The following is an 18,986-nucleotide window of genomic DNA, read 5'->3' on the forward strand; positions in this document are numbered from 1 at the left end:
AGTCGGAAAATGGTTTACGGTTTTCAAAATCGTAAACCATTTTCCGAAAATTAAAGAAGAATTTTTGGTTAAAAAGAAAATATTTCCGTTGACCAATATTTTACGCTGAAGTAAACACTGAAAAATGCATAAATCATTTTCTAGAAACCATTTTACGTCGAAGTAAATGGAGCCTTATTATAGTTAGCTGTACAAATTGATGATCACGCATGCTATTGCCGCAGTCCATTAGTTTCACTTTTCTGAAGGAAGTAAGCATACTAATAGTGGTTATTAGTATGTCAATTTTATCTTTAGATAACGTACACAGTTATGTCTTGCACATTTGATCCATTATGTAAGTGTATATTACATATCTGATGAAGCACGAGTGATAATTAAAATCTTTGCTTCTTCTTGTTGTGCAAATTTTAATATACTCGCAAGTGCACGAATCGTTCGCAATATAATGTTTTGCAAGTGCGAGGTCGAACTTACAGGAAATTGTGTTTTTAAAGAACAAATTATAACTAAACTAATTTTATCCTAACCTAGTTCCAAAAAAAAAAAAGTTTGAATTTTGATTTTTGAAAATTAAAGGATAAACATAAACTAAATAAAATAAAACAAAAGATAAAGACTAAGGTTTAGGAATCCACACTCACCGAATCATAACAACATACTCCATGTTCATCAATATTTATCCGAAGTTCTCACAATTAAAATCTTAGATACGTTTTACTAGCTTCAACAGTTAATCAAAACCATCTCATGTATCCATTCATTGCACAAATCACAAAAGGAATCCAATATCAATTAAATCATCAGATGTATCCGTAAATCATAAAAGATATCCAATTGTAATTGAAACACCTAATGTATCTGTAGAACAAATCACAAGGGATATCCAATTTTTAGGCAAATAAAATCAAGCAATCAATTGTACTGAATTATCTCAAATCATCAAGTGTATCCTTGAATCACAAAAGATATCCAAGAATCATTCAATGCAATTGAAAAGAAGTAAAACAGTTGAAATATAAAACTCAATAAAATCAGATAAATAAAGACTTACATAAAAGTGATGTTGTTCAAAGTGATGTCGTTCTTCATCGATGAGGCTTCATCTCCAACCTTAGTTGGGAATTTAGCTCCACATAAAAATAAAATCTAAACCTAAACCTAAACCTAAAGAAAAACTAAACTAAAGAGAAAAGCTGTAGAATTTTGTTCTCTGGACTTGTGTATCTTTTCTTGAATGAAAAGAGGTCTATTATAGGCTTAGGGAAGTCCTAGAAGCCCTAGTAAACCTAGATAATTCGGAGGTCTGTCTCCTAGTCAAAATAGAAGTCTGAAATCGGAATAGGATTCGTCCAGATTTGTGTCATTTTATTGAGGGGCAATTTTGGCATAGTAACCGTTCGAACTAGGAAAATCGTATTTCACAATTAACTGTAGTATTTTGAGTTAGCTTTCCAATTCCACTTGAATCATCTCAATCCGATACTTGAGTGAAAAGTTATGGTCAAAATACTGAGACATGTGCAGAATTTGAATTTGAATCCATTCCGAAATTTTATCAAATCTGAAATTTAATCCAATCTGATCTTTAATCTAATTCAACCTTTTCTTGGATATGGTTAAACTTAACCACATCATCTAGGTCTTTTTAAAGTATGCTCTCTTCTAAACTTTGCATTTTTTCATTTAAAGTTGTAGTTTTTCTTCAACGACCTACAAAATACTAAAAACACAAAACTAACACAAAACATTAAATAACGACACATCTAAATAATTAACTAATGTAAATAAAGGGGTCCAAATATGCAATATTTGGCACTCATCAAATATTCCTAAGTGCAAAAAATGGAGAGGTCTTTCGTAGTCCCTGGGGAAGGGCTTGTAAGAGAGGAGGAAGAGGACCGTTAGAAAAGGTCCCCTTTCTCTTTTTATTCTTAAGTGCAAAAAATGGTGAACACATGTTACATCATGATAAATGGGTGATGGCATATTGTAAATAAGTGTAAGAAGGTGAAGCCCATAGTGAGATATTTTTTCCCCAACACCTACCACTTTCCTACACCCTTAGGCTGTCAATTGAGAATTTGAGAGAGAGTGAAGGCCCCTTATAAGGCCTACGGCCTACTGAGCAAGTCTCAACCTATCCGAGAAGAATGTGTGTGTGTGTTTTTTTTTCTCTTTCAATTTTTGTTATATTGATTTGGGCAAGGTGGTTGTGATTTTTTATTGGGCATTTTAAGACAGTATATGGAACAAAATGAATTTGCATCATTAATCACAAGCACATGACAATTGTGGTACTATATTTGAGATGATCTGTCACATTTGCTCGTTGAATTTGTTTTGGAGTTTGTGGTATGTTGTGCAAATTTTAATATATTCGCAAGTGCATGAATTGTTTGTAGTTTAATAGATTGCAAGTGCGAGGTTGACCCTATAGAGAATTGTATTTTTGAAAGAACAACTTTTATCTAAACTAATTTTATCCTAAAATAGTTCCAAAAGGTTTTTGATTTTGGGTTTTTAAAACTAAACGACAACATAAACTAAATAAAGTAAAACAAAAAATAAAGGTATTAAGGTTTGAGAATTCACACTTACCAAATCATAACAACATACTTTATGTTCATTAATATTAATCCGAAGTTCTCACAAATTAAATCTTATGTATGTTTTACAATACTTCAAAAGATTAATCAAAACCATCCAATGTATCTATTCATTGCACAAATCACAAAAGGAATCCAAATTTAATTGAAACATCAGATGTATCCGAAGAACAAATTACAAGGGATATCCAATTTTTAAACAAATAAAACCAAGCAGTCAATTATGTAAAGTTATCTTAAATCATCAAATATATCCTTGAATCACAACAAGATATCCAAGAATTATTCCACACATTGAAAAGAAGTAAAACAATTGAAATTAAGCTCAATAAAATCTGAATAATAAAAACTTACATAAAAGTAATGTTGCTATTCATTGGTGAGGTTTCATCCCCAACCTTAGTTGGGAATTTAACTCCATATAAATAAAACTAAAATCTAAATCTAAACTAAACTAAAGAGAAAAACTGTAGAATTTTGTTCTCTGCAATTGTCTATTTTCTTGAATGCAAAGAGGTCTATCTATAAGCTTAGAGAAGTCCTAGAAGCCCTAATAAACCTAGATAATTCGGAGGTATGTCTCCCAGTCCTAATTGAAGTATGAAATCGGAATATGATTCGTCCAAATTTGTGTTCTTTTATTGTGGGGCAATTTTGGCATACTAACCATCCGAATTAGGAAAATCCTATTTCATAACTAATTGTAGTATTTTGAGTTAGCTTTCCAATGCCGCTTAAATCACTTCAATCCGATATTTTAACGGAAAGTTATTGTCAAAATACTGAGATGTGTACAAAATCTGATTTTGAATCCAATCCGATTTTGACTCCGATTAAAGAAATTTCGATTTAATTATCTTCTTGATTGGGTTAAACTTAACCACATCATCTAGGTCTTCTCAAAGTGTGATTTCTTCCAAACTTTGTATTTTTCTCTTTAAAACTGTAGTTTTTCTTCAACAACTTACAAAACTCTAAAAATACCAAACTAACACAAAACATTAAATAACGACACAACTAAATGATTAACTAATATAAATAAAAGGGTCCAAATTAATATGCATTATTTGGCACTTATCACTTTTTTTTTTTTTTTTTTCTTCTTTTCTTCTTCTGAGCAATAAAAGGAAAGGAGACTTCTTTTAGTTCTTTTAACTTTTGTTCTTATCCAGATGGAAAGGCGGGAAAGGGCGATCAGTGTAATTTTTTTCCTTGGGCGTGACCATCGGGGTTCCCACCCTCTGTGAAATGTTCGGTTTGAGCCATAGCTACTGTCAGGGAAGGCGAGTCTGTCACCACATCTAAAAATAAAAAATAAAAATTAAAAAAAAAACTTTTGCTCTAATCCAACTAGAGACAGAAATGAGAACAAGAATTTGAGTGTAAGGATATACTGCCCCTTCATTGAATCATTATGAACTCAAATTCTTGTTCTCATTTCTGTCTCTAGTTGGATAAGAGCAAAAGGTTTTTTTTTTTTTTTTCCAAATTTTTGTAGTATCTAAAGAAAAATTCAATCCTAAGCATTATTTGGTAATAAGTGTGATCATGCTCGATCGCTCATTGTCTAAGCAAATTACGCTGTCGTTTAAGGTTCCAAATAGTAATGGGATCTATTGGGGTTTCCGATTTCAAAATTTATGATTTTTAAAAATAGCGATTTTAAAACGTGTGATTTTTAAAAACGCAGTTAAATGTTCGTGACGAAGGACGGGAGGAGAACAACAAAAAATAGATCAATAAAGCCATGTTGATTAGAGTCCACTAATTAACAATGGGGTTTTGGTAGAGTCTTACAACCAAGGAGAGATGAATCATTCCTCCAACAAAACATCTGTTTATCATTAATCATAATTTGCTCTAGGTTACAAAAGACGGCTTAAGTTGATTCTGACAGAAATCATAATCCTAAATTGATTGACTTTTAGGCCAAGCCCACTATTAAATTACAAAACAACTCTAACCCTTTTTTACAATTTGATTTACAATCACACTTTTTATTTACAAAATCGTAGTGCCAAAAAATTATAGGAGATCGTCTTGGGTATGTATCCTGTCTCTACCAACACTCTAAATGATGGAAGCATATGCATATATATAATGCATAGGTGACACAGATTTTGTGATGGACAACACCTTACTTTATTTCCGCGAGGATCTATTTGCATTTTATGCATGCCAACTTAATTTGTATCATATATTGTTTTAGTAATGGACCACACAAAAATATCCTTATTGTACGTATAGGCCAGGATACTTTTTGTTTTTTTTTTTTTTCATTTTTTTTCTTTGTTATTTTTAAGTGAGTAAAACTTGTATAATGGTCAGGCTTATTTTATAGTTGAATGAGATACGTGAAACCGAAAAATAAAAATATAGTAGGTATAAAATCGAGAAATAATTATAATTGATTTACAACAATTATGGGGAGTCGGGTATGAAAAGGAAATATTGCATAATATTCTCAAAAATTATCATAATAATTTTATAATATTATAATAATATTCTATATTCTACATTCCCTCAAATTTAAGGTGCTAGTTTGAGTATTGTAATGGGAATATAAATGCATCTAGGAGACTCTTGGTGAACACATCAACCAGCTGTCGATCAAATGATGCAAATGACCGTTAATTCTAGCTCAGAAAAATAATAATAATAATAATAAAACTCACTGTAATTCTTTATAAAATTAGTTAGTAATTTGTTTTTTTCTTTTATATGCCGTTAAATACTATAAAATCTAATATAAATTATAAAATAATTCTTCATCATTATACTTGAAATTGAGCCACGAACAACTTTGAGGAGCCCGAAGGCTTTTAATAGCTTTTTGGAAGACATCCCATTTGCTACGAGGTCGTTTTGATCATTGGGCCTATCCATAGACTTTGCCCAACAGGCTACTTGTCGTAACAATTTTCGGCCCAATCCCAAGTTTGATGATGAACAGAATCAATAGTCAATTAGGAAAAGAGGAATACTAGGCTTACAAACACATTTTTTTTTTTTTTTTTTTTTAAAAAAAAAAAAAATTACAAATTGATGTGGCACAACATGATTAGTCAGATTAGATATGAGATAAATTCAAATTTTGAGAAACTTAATCATATTGTGCCACGCCAGTTTGTAAAAAGTTTTTTTACAAAATGAGTTTGTAAGCCTAGCATTTTCCCATTTAAAATGACGAGAATCTTTGTAAGTTCTCACCATTTTTTCCTAGTAATGCAAAATTTTTGCAATTGGGATTTGGAGGTGTTTTTCCTGCTAATTAATTACCTGCTATATGTCTCACAAGCTTCTGTGGTTTCTCTCTAAATAACTTATTGGAATTCATTTTCCTTTTCTCATGGCTAGTGGCAGCCTGGCAGGTGTTGCCACATTGTGTTTGCACCCACAGAGATCTAGAAATTTAGTTAAAAGAACCATAATGGAGTAGAAATCTAATGTGAATAATATATTTTCAAGTAACAATTACATGACATTGTACAAATGGTTTTGGTAAGAACCCACAATACAAAATTCATGAGACTGGCTTGGCTGTCTCTCTCTCTCTCTCCAATAATCTGTATTTATGATGAGGAATTTAGAGCTGAAGTTAAACTGATGAAGTATTCTTCACTGCATGGAATAGTGAGACCACCCATGGGATGGTCATACCCAAATTCTTCCTCAGCCAGGTTTAGCAAGTCTTGGAATAAAGGATAGTTCAAGTAAGCAATAGGAATCACAAACCTCTTCTTGAATTCTCCAACATAAACTACAAAGTGGCCTTTTGGGACATCAATGATTGTGGCTGAGACCATTCTGATTCTTGCTGACAGAGTTCTCTGCAGCTTTTGCTTTGCATGTGCTATCCCCATCAATCGGATCCCCATGTTTTGAATGGAAAAGAGAAGAATTAACAAAAATGCACCTAGAAAGGTTGATTGGATGACAGGAAAGCTTAAGTCTTTGAGTTGAGATGGCTTCTTAGTACCTGAAATTGAACTTATATATAGGCAGGGTACTGGTCAAGCCTTAAACTGGCTGAAAATTGAAATAGTGAGAGAGCTTGATTGAAGGATGTTGAGAGACATGTCAGGTGAAGTTATTGTTGAATGTTCACATGGCTTGCCTTGTCTCATGCAAGAGATCATGACCTACCATTTTGAGTGGGGAGAAGAAAAGGAGAGTTTCAACTTGTGAAGTCATATTATACATGGTCTATGGGCTAAGTTTAATTTGAATGAACAAAGCACTAGTTTTACATTTGGGGACTACTTTTGGCGTAAAGGACTTGTCTTGATTAGAGAGGATCTTGAGATTCATTTCGCATGTTCAAATAAGCATTGAACTTAGTCTTGTGTCTTTCAGTGACTTTTTTGTGCCAACTAGCCAACCAACCTCAGGGGTCACTTTGATGAATTCAGCCCCCCCAACATTTATCCAAAACAATGTCTCGATCAACTTGCGAATTGCCTGTTTTAGATAAGCTAATCTTGAACAACTAGCCACTCATTCTCTTAGACTCGTCATGAACAACTAACTTGATGAATTTAAAGAAGTTTCAAGAAGCTTTTAAACTGAGGGCAGCAGAAAGTTAAAAAAAAAAAGGGAAAAATTACAGTTTACCCCTTTTAAAGTTGACAGCGTTTTTTAATTCGAACACTAAAGTTTCAATTTTTGTAATCCACCCCTCAGTTTCAAATTTTTGCAATTTGACTAATTGTATTCAAAACTTCTCATATTGCCTATAATTTTTAATTTTTAATTTTTTATAAAACATTAAAAAAAAAAAATCGCGGTGGCTAGCCATCTGGCCATTTTTGCACCCCCCCAAATTTGTTTTTATTATTAAAAATAAAAATTAGGGGCAATATGAAAATTTTGGGATAATATTGGTCGAATTGAAAAAAAAATTGAAACTTTGAGAGCAAAACGACTGCTGAAAAAAAGTCTAACTATTGCATTTGGTAAAAGTAGAAACTGTTGGAAGCTCAACAAATAAAAAACGTAAGAGAGTTTTTCTAAATGGTAGAAGTTGTAAGTTCTTTTAATTAATAACCGACGTTAGTTTTCTAAACTCATGTATTTATTCAATTCTCAACTGAAGTCTTAACTTAGAAATAAGTTTTTGTTATTTATTACAATAAATATGGAAAAGTAAAAGCCTTGTAAGTTAGTCTTTGAATGCCTCTATTTATAGGCTTCGTCGTAAGATTTATTTTCATACAAGTGAAATATGAAGAATTCCTCCACTCTCCTCTAGTCTAATTTTGTTATTTGTCTTTTGTAATAAAAGAGACAAATAGAGAGGTAACTAGTTTGTAAACTAGTTGTTTTATCTTTCAAATTGGTATCATAGCTCAGTTGTGCCAATTCCCATTTTTGTCCCTTCTAGAAATGGGTTCCAACATAGTCCAGCACAAATTCCTAGATTATCAAAAGATAAATATGGGTCATGGTCTATCCAAATGAGAGACTTGTCTGGGTTTCAAGATCTGTGGGAAGTCATTACCGACAGATTTACAAAACCAATTGAGGAGGAGGAAGCTGAATACACAGAAGATGAGAAGAAGACTCTTAAGGAGCAAAGGAAGAAGGACAAAAAGGCCACGTTTCTACTCTATCAAGCACGAGTCTACCTTTGAGAAAGTTGCTGAAGCATTGACAAGTAAACAAGCATGGGAGATTCTAGCTTCCATCTTCAAAGGAGACGAACGGGTGAAACAAGTCTGTCTCCAATCATTATAGGGTGAGTTTGAGACTCTTCACATGAATGATGGAGAATCGGTGTCTGATTATTTCTCATGATTGCTGGTAATCGTGAATGGTTTAAAATGAAATAATGAGAAGGTCGATGACATCTGAGTCATCGAAAAAGTACTTCGATCCCTTTCCTCTAAATTTGAACATGTGGCTGTAGCTATTGAAGAGTCTAAGGACTTGGAGAAGCTAACAATTGAGGAGTTGTTGGGTTCATTACAAGTACATGAGCAAAGGATGCAGAAGAATGCTAATTCTGGTGTATTAGATTAAGCACTAGAGTCAAAACTGACTCTAAATGATCAAGGCAAATTCATGCCCAACCGTGGTCGTGGTAGAGGCCCGGTGTGACGACCCGCTTGATAAAACATGACTAATTTTTTTTTTTTTTTCAAAAGCATTACCTACAACGAAGCGAATTGTCACAGTGGCATGGCAATACCACAGTATGCTATGAACCCATGCATTAACCTGATTGACAGTATAATATGCCACACAGAGCTACATGCATCATTAAAGATTTGTCAGAGTTCATATCTTTGCAGCGGAAAATAAATAGTGTTAGACATATGTATCACATCAGAGCTGATTAATACATCTAAGTGATTAAAGCTTACATACAAAATAATGGCTTTCAAAAGTGTCATATACGACACGAGCCATATACAAAATAACAATGCCTAAGCATATACATGAATGCTCTACAAAAGTGGACTATCAACTAGTCTAACAAAATAAATGCCCAATGTATCCAGGCCTCAGACACCGTGGTAGCCTAGATACATGGCCACAGGATCATCATCTATTGTCTCTGCACCTGCATCAACAACATCGTCTGCACCATGGGAATCACCACTACCCATGATATAGGCGAAATTATGAGCCCGCCGTCTCCATAAAATAGAGACGCTCAACAGTATAAAACTTACTAGTTTTATCAAAAATAACAATTGAACTTTGTTCACACTTACAAGATACATAGTTCAACGATAAAATTTAAGTAAATCATCATGCAATGTCTAGCCATAACAATATACATATATGTTCCGTCCCATACTAGTCACATATGCATATTGATACGTCTAGTGTAAAAATTATACAAATCCAATCATCATCATCATACAATCATATGCTATGCATGCTTATACTCATGCTCATCATCTTATACTAGTTCCATTGTGAGGCCAACTCTCAGTAGTGAGACAATACTCAATCACCACCAGAGTCATACATGAGGCCCACTCAACGGTAGTGAGACCATACTCAATCACCACCGGAGTCATACATGTGGCCAACTCACCGGTAGTGAGACCATACTCAATCACCACTAGAGTTATACATGAGGCCAACTCTCGGTAGTGAGACAATACTCAATCACCACCGAAGATGTCACCCCGTTTTTCATTACGCATTGGGCCAACTTCACGGTAGTGAGACCACACTCAATCACCACCGGAGTTGTCACCCCGATTTTCATTATGCATTGGGCCAACTTCACGGTAGTGAGACCACACTCAATCACCACCGGAGTTGTCACCCCGATTTCCATTATGCATTGGGCCAACTTCATGGTAGTGCGACCACACTCAATCACCACCGGAGTTGTCACTCCGTTTTCCATTATGGATGGAGCCAGCTCTACGATAGTGAGACCACACTCAATCACCACTAGAGTTGAACCCCGTTTTTGTTATGCATGGGCCAGCTCTACGATAGTGAGACTATACTCAATTACCACCAGAGTTGAACCCCGTTTCCGTTACATTGCTCATGCCATGATCATGCTTATGTTGACGAATCATTGAACTCATGTGCTATCATAACTCATATCATAAAATCATAGAATCATGTCATAAATCATGTAAACCAACCAATGCTCCTAACAACATAATCATCTCATTATTTTGCAAACCCATAAAGCTCATAGAAACATTTCATCAAACATTCAACCAACATATCTCATAGAACATCATCAATAGTCATAGTATCTTAAACAACATTCATCAATCGTTCAACCAAAACATCTTTTATACTTTAAAAATAGTATATTTTTGCCCAGTAAGTAAAATACTTACCTTGTTCGCTTGAGTACCCTCCGGTGAACTCTTGACTCAATTGCGATACACCTAAGCATTTACAACATAAACACATAATTGAGCTTTATTCTTAGCTTAACAACTCATACTCTATAAAGATACTTGAGCACTACAAGTATCACGCTCCATTAGTTAACCCAATAATTATTATTCTACGACCCTATCATACTTATCTACTTACTACTTATCACATTAAATACTTATTTACTCCCTTATCATACCTAAGATGTATATATCCATTCTCATGTCGTTTACCCAAATTTATAATACTCATAAACACTTACAAAAATTACCATGATTCTAATATGACATTAGAACCTAAACTCATATTCATCAATTTCTATTAAACCCATGAAAGCCTAGGGTTTATTAACACTTTAAATGTAATTAACCCATATAAATAGCATTCCTAGCGTTTACATACCAAAAGCCCCAATTTAATTCAAACTATATAAAATTATAGTTTATGTCCATACTTTACCAATAAGTAAAAATTGGAGTTTTAACCCATTAATTAAATAACTCAAAATTTGAATAATGCATAGCAATCCACTACACACAAAAACCCCAAGCTAATTTTAGGAATTAGGCTTCTAATTAAAATTTCCCAATTTTTGGACCTAATTAGAAATTTCCCAATAAACATGCTTTCAAGCTTGATATTCAATGGGTAGAACAAAACCTTAAAAGAGAAACTAAAGATTCAACCATATAACAAAATCACCAAAATTCCTTTCAAGAACCCTAATTTTCGGACCCAAATCAAAGCCTCACAAATCCACACAATTTCTAGCTTCTAATCTCATGGGTAACACGAAAATTACAAGGAAAGACTAAAGATTTTACCTCTCAAGCACCCATGGCCGAAACCCCCTTCAAATTCGTCACTTTCATTTTCTTTTCTTTTTTTTCTTTCTTCTTCTCCTTCTTCTTTCTCTTTCTTTCTCCGAGCCAGCAGTTCCCCTCTCTCTCTCAATCTGCAGCTCTTTCTCTCCCAATCTAGGCCGTGTGTGTGGGTGTGTCGAAGGAGAAAGAGTGAGGGAGAATGGGGAAAAAGGAAGGGGGGGGGGGGTGATGTAGGACATGTGTGTCCCCACCCCCAAGAATAAATAGTTTACTTTTAATCCTTTCCCTACTAGGAGTATATTTACTTTTCCTATTAGAATTATGTTTACTTTCCCTACTAGGATTATGTTTACTTTCCTACTAAGATTAGATTTACTTTCTCTACTAGAAGTAGGTTTACTTTTTCTCCAAGGATTTCTCTTCTATAAATAGGCTTGCCTATTATGTAAAACTCAATCAATTGAATTATAATCAAATCAGAGAATTCTCTCTTAAATACTCTGCGGAGTTTTATTTTTAGCCTGCGGGCTTGTTTTATCTTTTTTTTGGGTAGAAGACGAAGACGCTTCTCCTTGCAGAATCAAAGACGCTGCTCTTTGATTAGTTACCTTAGTCTTCCGCTACGTCAGTTGGTATCAGAGCAGGCTTTATCCTGATCATGACCAATCAGCGCAACGGTGACGATTCCCTTAACGACGCTGCTCGTGACAGGGAGGCTCCTTGGAGAGCCGAATTCCAAGAGCTCCAGCAGATCCAGCAAACGATGCAACATGAGATACGACAGGAGATGTACCAGATGCGGGAGATGATAGAGCGCATGCACATAGGTCCTAATCGTAATCACAGGGACAATGATGCCCATGATGACGATGGGATCCGAGTAAGGCCTATTCCTCATCAACCACTTGCACCTATAAACCGACCACCGGCCTATGACGATCCTAGTGACGATGAAGACTTCGCTGAAGGAGTATTCGGACGAGACATTGAGGTAGATCGAAGGGGAGAATTACGTAGAGGAGTCGGTCGTGGTGGCACAGGCTTAAGAGGTTATGAGCGCGGTAGAGCTGGCCATATGGGGAATGTCTATGACGGCGCTGGCTACCGGGATGCATATGGAGAGCAACCCAGACGTCAGGATCTTGGTAGGGAGGAATCCCACGAATACCGAATGAAGATTGATCTCCCATCATTCAACGGCCATCTTCAAATCGAAGATTTCTTAGATTGGGTGATGGAAGTAGAGAGGTTCTTTGATTATATGAGTATTCGCGAGGATCGCAAGGTGAAGTTAGTGGCATACAAGTTCAAGGGAGGAGCTTCTGTTTGGTGGGAAAAATTACAGATTTCCCGAGCCCGACAAGGGAAGGGACCTGTAACTTCATGGTTGAAGATGAAGCGGCTACTCAAAGCACGTTTTTTACCACCGGACTTTGAGCAACGGCTATTCCAACAATACCAAGAGTGTCGACAAGGAGGTCGGACCATCCAGGCATATGCTGATGATTTCTATCGCCTATCTGCTTGAAATGATCTCATGGAGACAGAGGATCAACAAGTTGCAAGGTTTATTGGTGGACTGCGTGTGGCAATACAAGATAAGGTTTCTATGCATCCTGTCTTTACTTTGAATGAGGCAGTTAGTTTGGCAACCCGAGCAGAGAAGCAACTAGAGAGGCCTAAAGCAACAACCTGGGAGCGAAACCCGAGCGATTCGACGAGACCAACGCAGGGTCGGGGAAAACAACCTCTAGTCCCGACTGTCACACCAAGTCAACCAGTGACTTCCACGGGAAAAGGAGCCAGTAGCAGTTCAAGCACCTCGAGACAACCAGCCAACAATCCATACGCACGGCCCAATCTAGACAAATGTTTCAAATGCAACCAACCGGGACATAGGTCGCATCAATGTCCCCGGAGGCAGATGGTAAACTTGATCGAACCGGAGCCAGAGGGAGGGTCCGAGAATGGAGATATTGATACACCCGAGTATGAAGAAGAGGAGTTGGCTGACGCTGATGAGGGAATCCCACTTTCCCGATCCTTAGTAATTCAACGTTTACTCTTGACACCGAGGCAAGATGATCAATCTCAAAGGCACAAGATTTTTCGTACTCGCTGCACAGTCAACCAAAGAGTATGTGATGTGATTATTGATAGTGGTAGCGGGGAGAACGTAGTGTCGAAGGAGATGGTTTCAAAGTTGGGTTTGAAAACTGAGAAGCACCCAACTCCATATAAGATCGGATGGATCAAGCGGGGAACCGAGACACTAGTAACCGAGAGATGTCGTTTCACATTTTCGATCGGTAAGCATTACTCGGATTCTATTTTGTGTGATGTTGTCGAGATGGATGCATGCCACTTAATCCTGGGAAGACCGTGGCAGTTTGACGTGAATGCCCAGCAGCAAGGAAGAGCCAATGTCTACACTATCTTTTGGGATGGTTGGAAGATAACATTTCGACCTTTACAGGAAGTCGAAAATTCTACTTATTCTAAGGGAAAGCCGGTCCTCCTATCCACTGGATCAGAATTTATAGAAGAAGTTAAGGAGGCCCGAGACATCATAGCATTGGTGACCAAGGGAACCCCAGGCTCCGTCTCACAAGAAGTTCCTGAGATAATGCGACCGATGTTAGAAGAATTCCAAGACATCATGCCTGAAGAGATGCCCGAGGGACTGCCGCCCATGAGAGATATCCAGCACTATATTGACTTAGTGCCGGGAGCAAGTCTCCCGAACTTGCCACATTATCGAATAAGCCCAAAGGAGAATGCTATTTTGCAAGAGCAGGTAGAGGGGTTAATTCGGAAGGGACACTTGCGAGAGAGTATGAGTCCATGCGCAGTACCGGCCCTACTTGTACCGAAGAAAGATGGGAGTTGGCGAATGTGCGTGGATAGCCGGGCAATAAACAAGATCACGGTCAAGTATCGGTTTCCAATTCCCCGAATAGGTGACATGTTTGATATGCTATCTGGGGCTAAGATTTTTTCGAAGATTGACTTGAGGAGTGGATATCACCAAATCCGTATACGACCGGGAGATGAATGGAAAACTGCGTTCAAGACTAAAGAGGGGCTTTATGAGTGGATGGTGATGCCTTTCGGCCTTTCGAATGCACCAAGCACTTTCATGCGACTCATGAATCAGGTACTGAAACCTTTTATCGGAAAATTTGTCGTTGTCTATTTCGATGATATTCTTATCTATAGTCGCAACCCGGTGGATCACATGGATCACGTGAGGAAAGTGTTGGAGGTTCTCCGTGAAAATAAGTTGTTTATCAACTTAAAGAAGTGTAGTTTCATGATGGATCAGTTACTCTTCCTCGGATTTGTAGTCGGTACCGATGGAATCCAAGTGGATGAAGAGAAGGTGAGAGCAATCCGAGAATGGCCCACACCCAAGTCAGTGGGAGAAGTAAGAAGTTTCCATGGGTTAGCAACTTTCTATAGAAGGTTCGTTCGGAATTTCAGCAGTATTGTAGCACCGATCACCGAGTGTATGAAGAAAGGAAAATTCAATTGGGGTGAAGAAGTTGAGCGAAGTTTCTCAATCATCAAAGAAAAGCTATGCACAGCACCTGTACTTGCCTTACCTGACTTTGACAAGCTGTTTGAAGTTGAATGTGACGCATCAATCGTCGAGATAGGAGCTGTGTTATCTCAAGAAGGGAAGCCCGTAGAATTTTTTAGTGAGAAACTCGGAGAAGCAAGACAGAAGTGGTCAACATATGAGTTGGAGCTTTATGCTGTCTTGAGAGCCCTCAAGGTGTGGGAGCACTACCTGATCCAACGAGAGTTTGTCCTCTATACTGACCATCAAGCATTAAAGTTCATCAATAGTCAAAAGAATTTGAATCGGATGCATGCTCGGTGGGTTTCTTACATCCAACGGTTCACTTTTTCTCTCAAGCATAAGTCGGGAAAACTAAATCGTGTAGCTGACGCTTTAAGCCGTCGAGCTACCCTGCTGATCACCATGAAAGCTGAAGTGACTGGATTCGAGTGCCTAAAGGAGTTATATGAGGAAGATGAAGATTTTGGTAAAACCTGGAAGCATTGCAAGGCGGGGCAACCAATTTCTGAGATACATATTCAGGAGGGGTATTTATTTCGTGGGAATCGGCTGTGCATTCCGAGGAGTTCCTTACGGGAACAAATAATCCGAGAATTACATGCTGGAGGTTTGGGTGGTCATCTGGGAAGAGACAAGACTATTGCTCTGGTAGAGGAACGGTATTACTGGCCGCAACTGAAGAAAGAAGTAGGTAATTTTGTCCGACGATGCCAGACTTGTCAGGTCGCCAAGGGGCAAACCCAAAATACGGGATTATACATGCCTCTACCAATACCAGAAGCACCGTGGGAAGATGTATCCATGGATTTTGTATTGGGTCTCCCGAGAACCCAACGAGGAGCAGATTCTATAATGGTAATTGTGGATAGATTTTCCAAAATGGCTCACTTTGTTGCTTGCAAGAAAACATCTGACGCAGTTCAAGTGGCCAATCTATTCTTCCGAGAGGTGGTTCGATTGCATGGAGTCCCAAAGTCTATCACTTCTGACCGAGACACCAAGTTCTTGTCTCACTTTTGGCGAACATTATGGAGGCGGTTCGACACAGCATTGAACTTTAGTAGCACGAGCCATCCGCAGACGGATGGGCAGACAGAAGTTGTTAATCGAACTCTAGGTAATTTACTTCGATGTATTGCAGGTGACAAACCGAAGCAGTGGGACCTGGCTTTAGCTCAGGCTGAGTTTGCCTACAATAACATGGTGAATCGATCTACTGGGAAGGCACCATTTGAAGTCGTCTATGGAAGAACTCTGAGACTTGCAGTAGATCTTGCAACTTTACCTAAGCTACCCGGTGCAAGTGTGGCAGCGGAGCATTTAGCAGAACGGGTGAAAGCTACCCAAGAGGGAGTTCGTCAGCATCTGGAAGAATCCTATGCTAAGTACAAGACGGCAGCAGACAAGGGTCGGCGATCGAAGATTTTTCAAGAAGGAGATCTTGTGATGGTGTATCTACGCAAGGGGCGACTGCCAACTGGTACTTCTGGAAAGCTGAGGAATAAGAAGTATGGTCCATGCAAGGTACTAAAAAAGATTAACGACAATGCATATGTCATCGATCTTCCAGAAGAAATGGCGATATCCTCAACATTCAACGTGGCAGACATTTTTGAATATTTTCCACCAGAGGAGTCAGAACTTAACTCGAGGACGAGTTCTTTTCAAGAAGGGGAGACTGATGTAGGACATGTGTGTCCCCACCCCCAAGAATAAATAGTTTACTTTTAATCCTTTCCCTACTAGGAGTATATTTACTTTTTCTAATTAGAATTATGTTTACTTTCCCTACTAGGATTATGTTTACTTTCCTACTAAGATTAGATTTACTTTCTCTACTAGAAGTAGGTTTACTTTTTCTCCAAGGATTTCTCTTCTATAAATAGGCTTGCCTATTATGTAAAACTCAATCAATTGAATTATAATCAAATCAGAGAATTCTCTCTCAAATACTCTGCGGAGTTTTATTTTTTTCTTAGCCTGCGGGCTTGTTTTTATCTTTTTGGGTAGAAGACGAAGACGCTTCTCCTTGCAGAATCAAAGACGCTGCTCTTTGATTAGTTACCTTAGTCTTCCGCTACGTCAAATTGAATGGACAAAATGTAGTTCTTGAATTGTAAATTGGCCTTCCTTTTAGTCGATTAAAATAAGGCCAGGAAAGATGACATACAGACGATCATCTATGAGCTGTCAATTGCATTATTTTTTAGCTTATCATTCAAGTTGGAGTCCTGCTTCTGTATTAATGCTTGAATTGTCATGATGTTCTGACTAACTGACATGTATGTTTTCTGACAGTTCTTCTTAGAATTGATGAAAGTGCCACGGGTGGAGTCAAAGCTGAGAGTTTTCTCCTTTAAGATACAATTCCATTCTCAGGTTAGATGACTATTTATTTTATTGTTTTTCCTCATGCTTTCTGTTGTTGTTGTTCTTGATGTTACGTCAGCCCTTATCTTTTATTTCTTTCAGGTTTCTGACCTTAGAAATAATTTGAATGTTGTCAATTCTGCATCTGAAGAGGTGAGTTACATTTTCATATTACGTTCTCTTCTGTCTTCAAAAGTATTTTCAGTACGGTTCCATCTCTTACACCATTTTCACAATTGTGCTTATCAGATCAGGAATTCGGCCAAGTTGAAAAGAATCATGCAAACCATCCTTTCTCTGGGTAATGCTTTGAACCATGGAACTGCAAGAGGTGAGCTCAAATTTCCTTGGTAGTACTTGTGCCTCATCTTAAAGTATATGAATTTTAGACATACAATGTTTCACTGTATACAAGAAATTAGCGATAATGCCACTTGAGTTGCTAATGGTTATCGTAATATAGGTTTGCCATATGTAAAGGTATAAAGAAAATTTAGAACTTCAAGCCAAAAAAAAAGATATATCTTTCCTAGGCAGATTGCTATACTTATTAAAGTGCGTTGAAGTTTTAGTCTGTGTTGAAACCTGATGTGAGTGTGACCATATTCTGGGTCTGATGTAAATGTAAAAGGAAAAAACTGGGAAATTGGTGTATCTTCAATTTGTTGGCCTTATGACTGGGCGGCATATATTTGTCTGTTTTCATACTGAAACCTGGCTGATCTACCCAAGGATTTATTCTAGTTTGATATTAAGTAGTACCAACCAATGTCTCCATCCTTTGGTTGATTGGAGTTGGACCTGCAACCTCATGGGTGCCATTGGGTCATTTCAAATCCGGACCGACTTTTCCATTTATTTATGGATTTTCTGACTGCTATAGATTAATGTGTATATATGGGGCATATGTGTGTTTGTTGACATTTATCTTTATCTGTTGTGTGCTAGCTTTTCTCTACAAGCTCCAGTTGTCAGGGTTTGCTTTAACTATGCTGTACAATCATTCTTTGGAGCACCAATGCCTCTTGCTTTCTTCTTGCAGTACATCTATTAACAATATTGCTGCAGGTTCTGCTATTGGATTTCGATTGGATAGTCTCCTTAAACTCACTGATACACGGGCCCGGAACAAGAAGATGACACTCATGCATTATCTTTGTAAGGTAGAATATTTTTCGTTTTAGCCACTTCTGATGTTGTTGTTTGTTTTTTTCTTCCTGTCAAGCTTGTCTCATTAACTTAAAAAAGTTAAATACATGTGCACTTGTCACTTTGATTTTTTTTTCCCATTACATGAGCTTTCACTTTAAGTTCCCACAGGAAACAAAGGTGTCTGTGGTGTGATGTAAGACCAGAGGGTTCTTTTATTTATTTTATTTTTACTTTTATCTTTTATGATCATCATTTGGCGTGTCTTCAAAAATTCATATATATTTGACTATGTATCTGATGCATTCATTTAATCTGGAGTTATGGACATTAGTAGGTGTAGAGGCCTGACTTCCTACATTCTATTGAGATTCTCTCTCTTTCTCTCTCTTGGCATAAAGTGGTACTCCCCCCAAATGGAGGTCATTTTTGTCCAGCCTCTGCCTCCTAAATGTCGGGGGGCGAATTGGGCAGAAGATTCAAAAGAGATCCGATCTTCTTCGTTATAGCCTCATCTTCACAATCCTCGTTTGACTTTGGCCTCCACGCATTGAATCAACTAGAGAAGAAGGATGACGACAC

The 18,986-nt window shown here is 37.3% G+C and overlaps 1 protein-coding gene across 1 annotated transcript; it reads right to left on the reverse strand.

The window, feature by feature from the left end:
- Positions 1 to 6,181: 6,181 nt before the first annotated feature.
- Positions 6,182 to 6,487, reverse strand: LOC132170131 (auxin-induced protein 15A-like). The gene has a single exon (XM_059581035.1). It carries the CDS (start codon positions 6,485 to 6,487, stop codon positions 6,182 to 6,184), a length of 306 nt encoding a protein of 101 aa, XP_059437018.1.
- Positions 6,488 to 18,986: the final 12,499 nt, after the last annotated feature.

This window comes from Corylus avellana, chromosome ca1 (genome assembly GCF_901000735.1).
Source record: "Corylus avellana chromosome ca1, CavTom2PMs-1.0".
In the NCBI taxonomy this organism is placed as follows: Eukaryota; Viridiplantae; Streptophyta; class Magnoliopsida; order Fagales; family Betulaceae; genus Corylus; species Corylus avellana.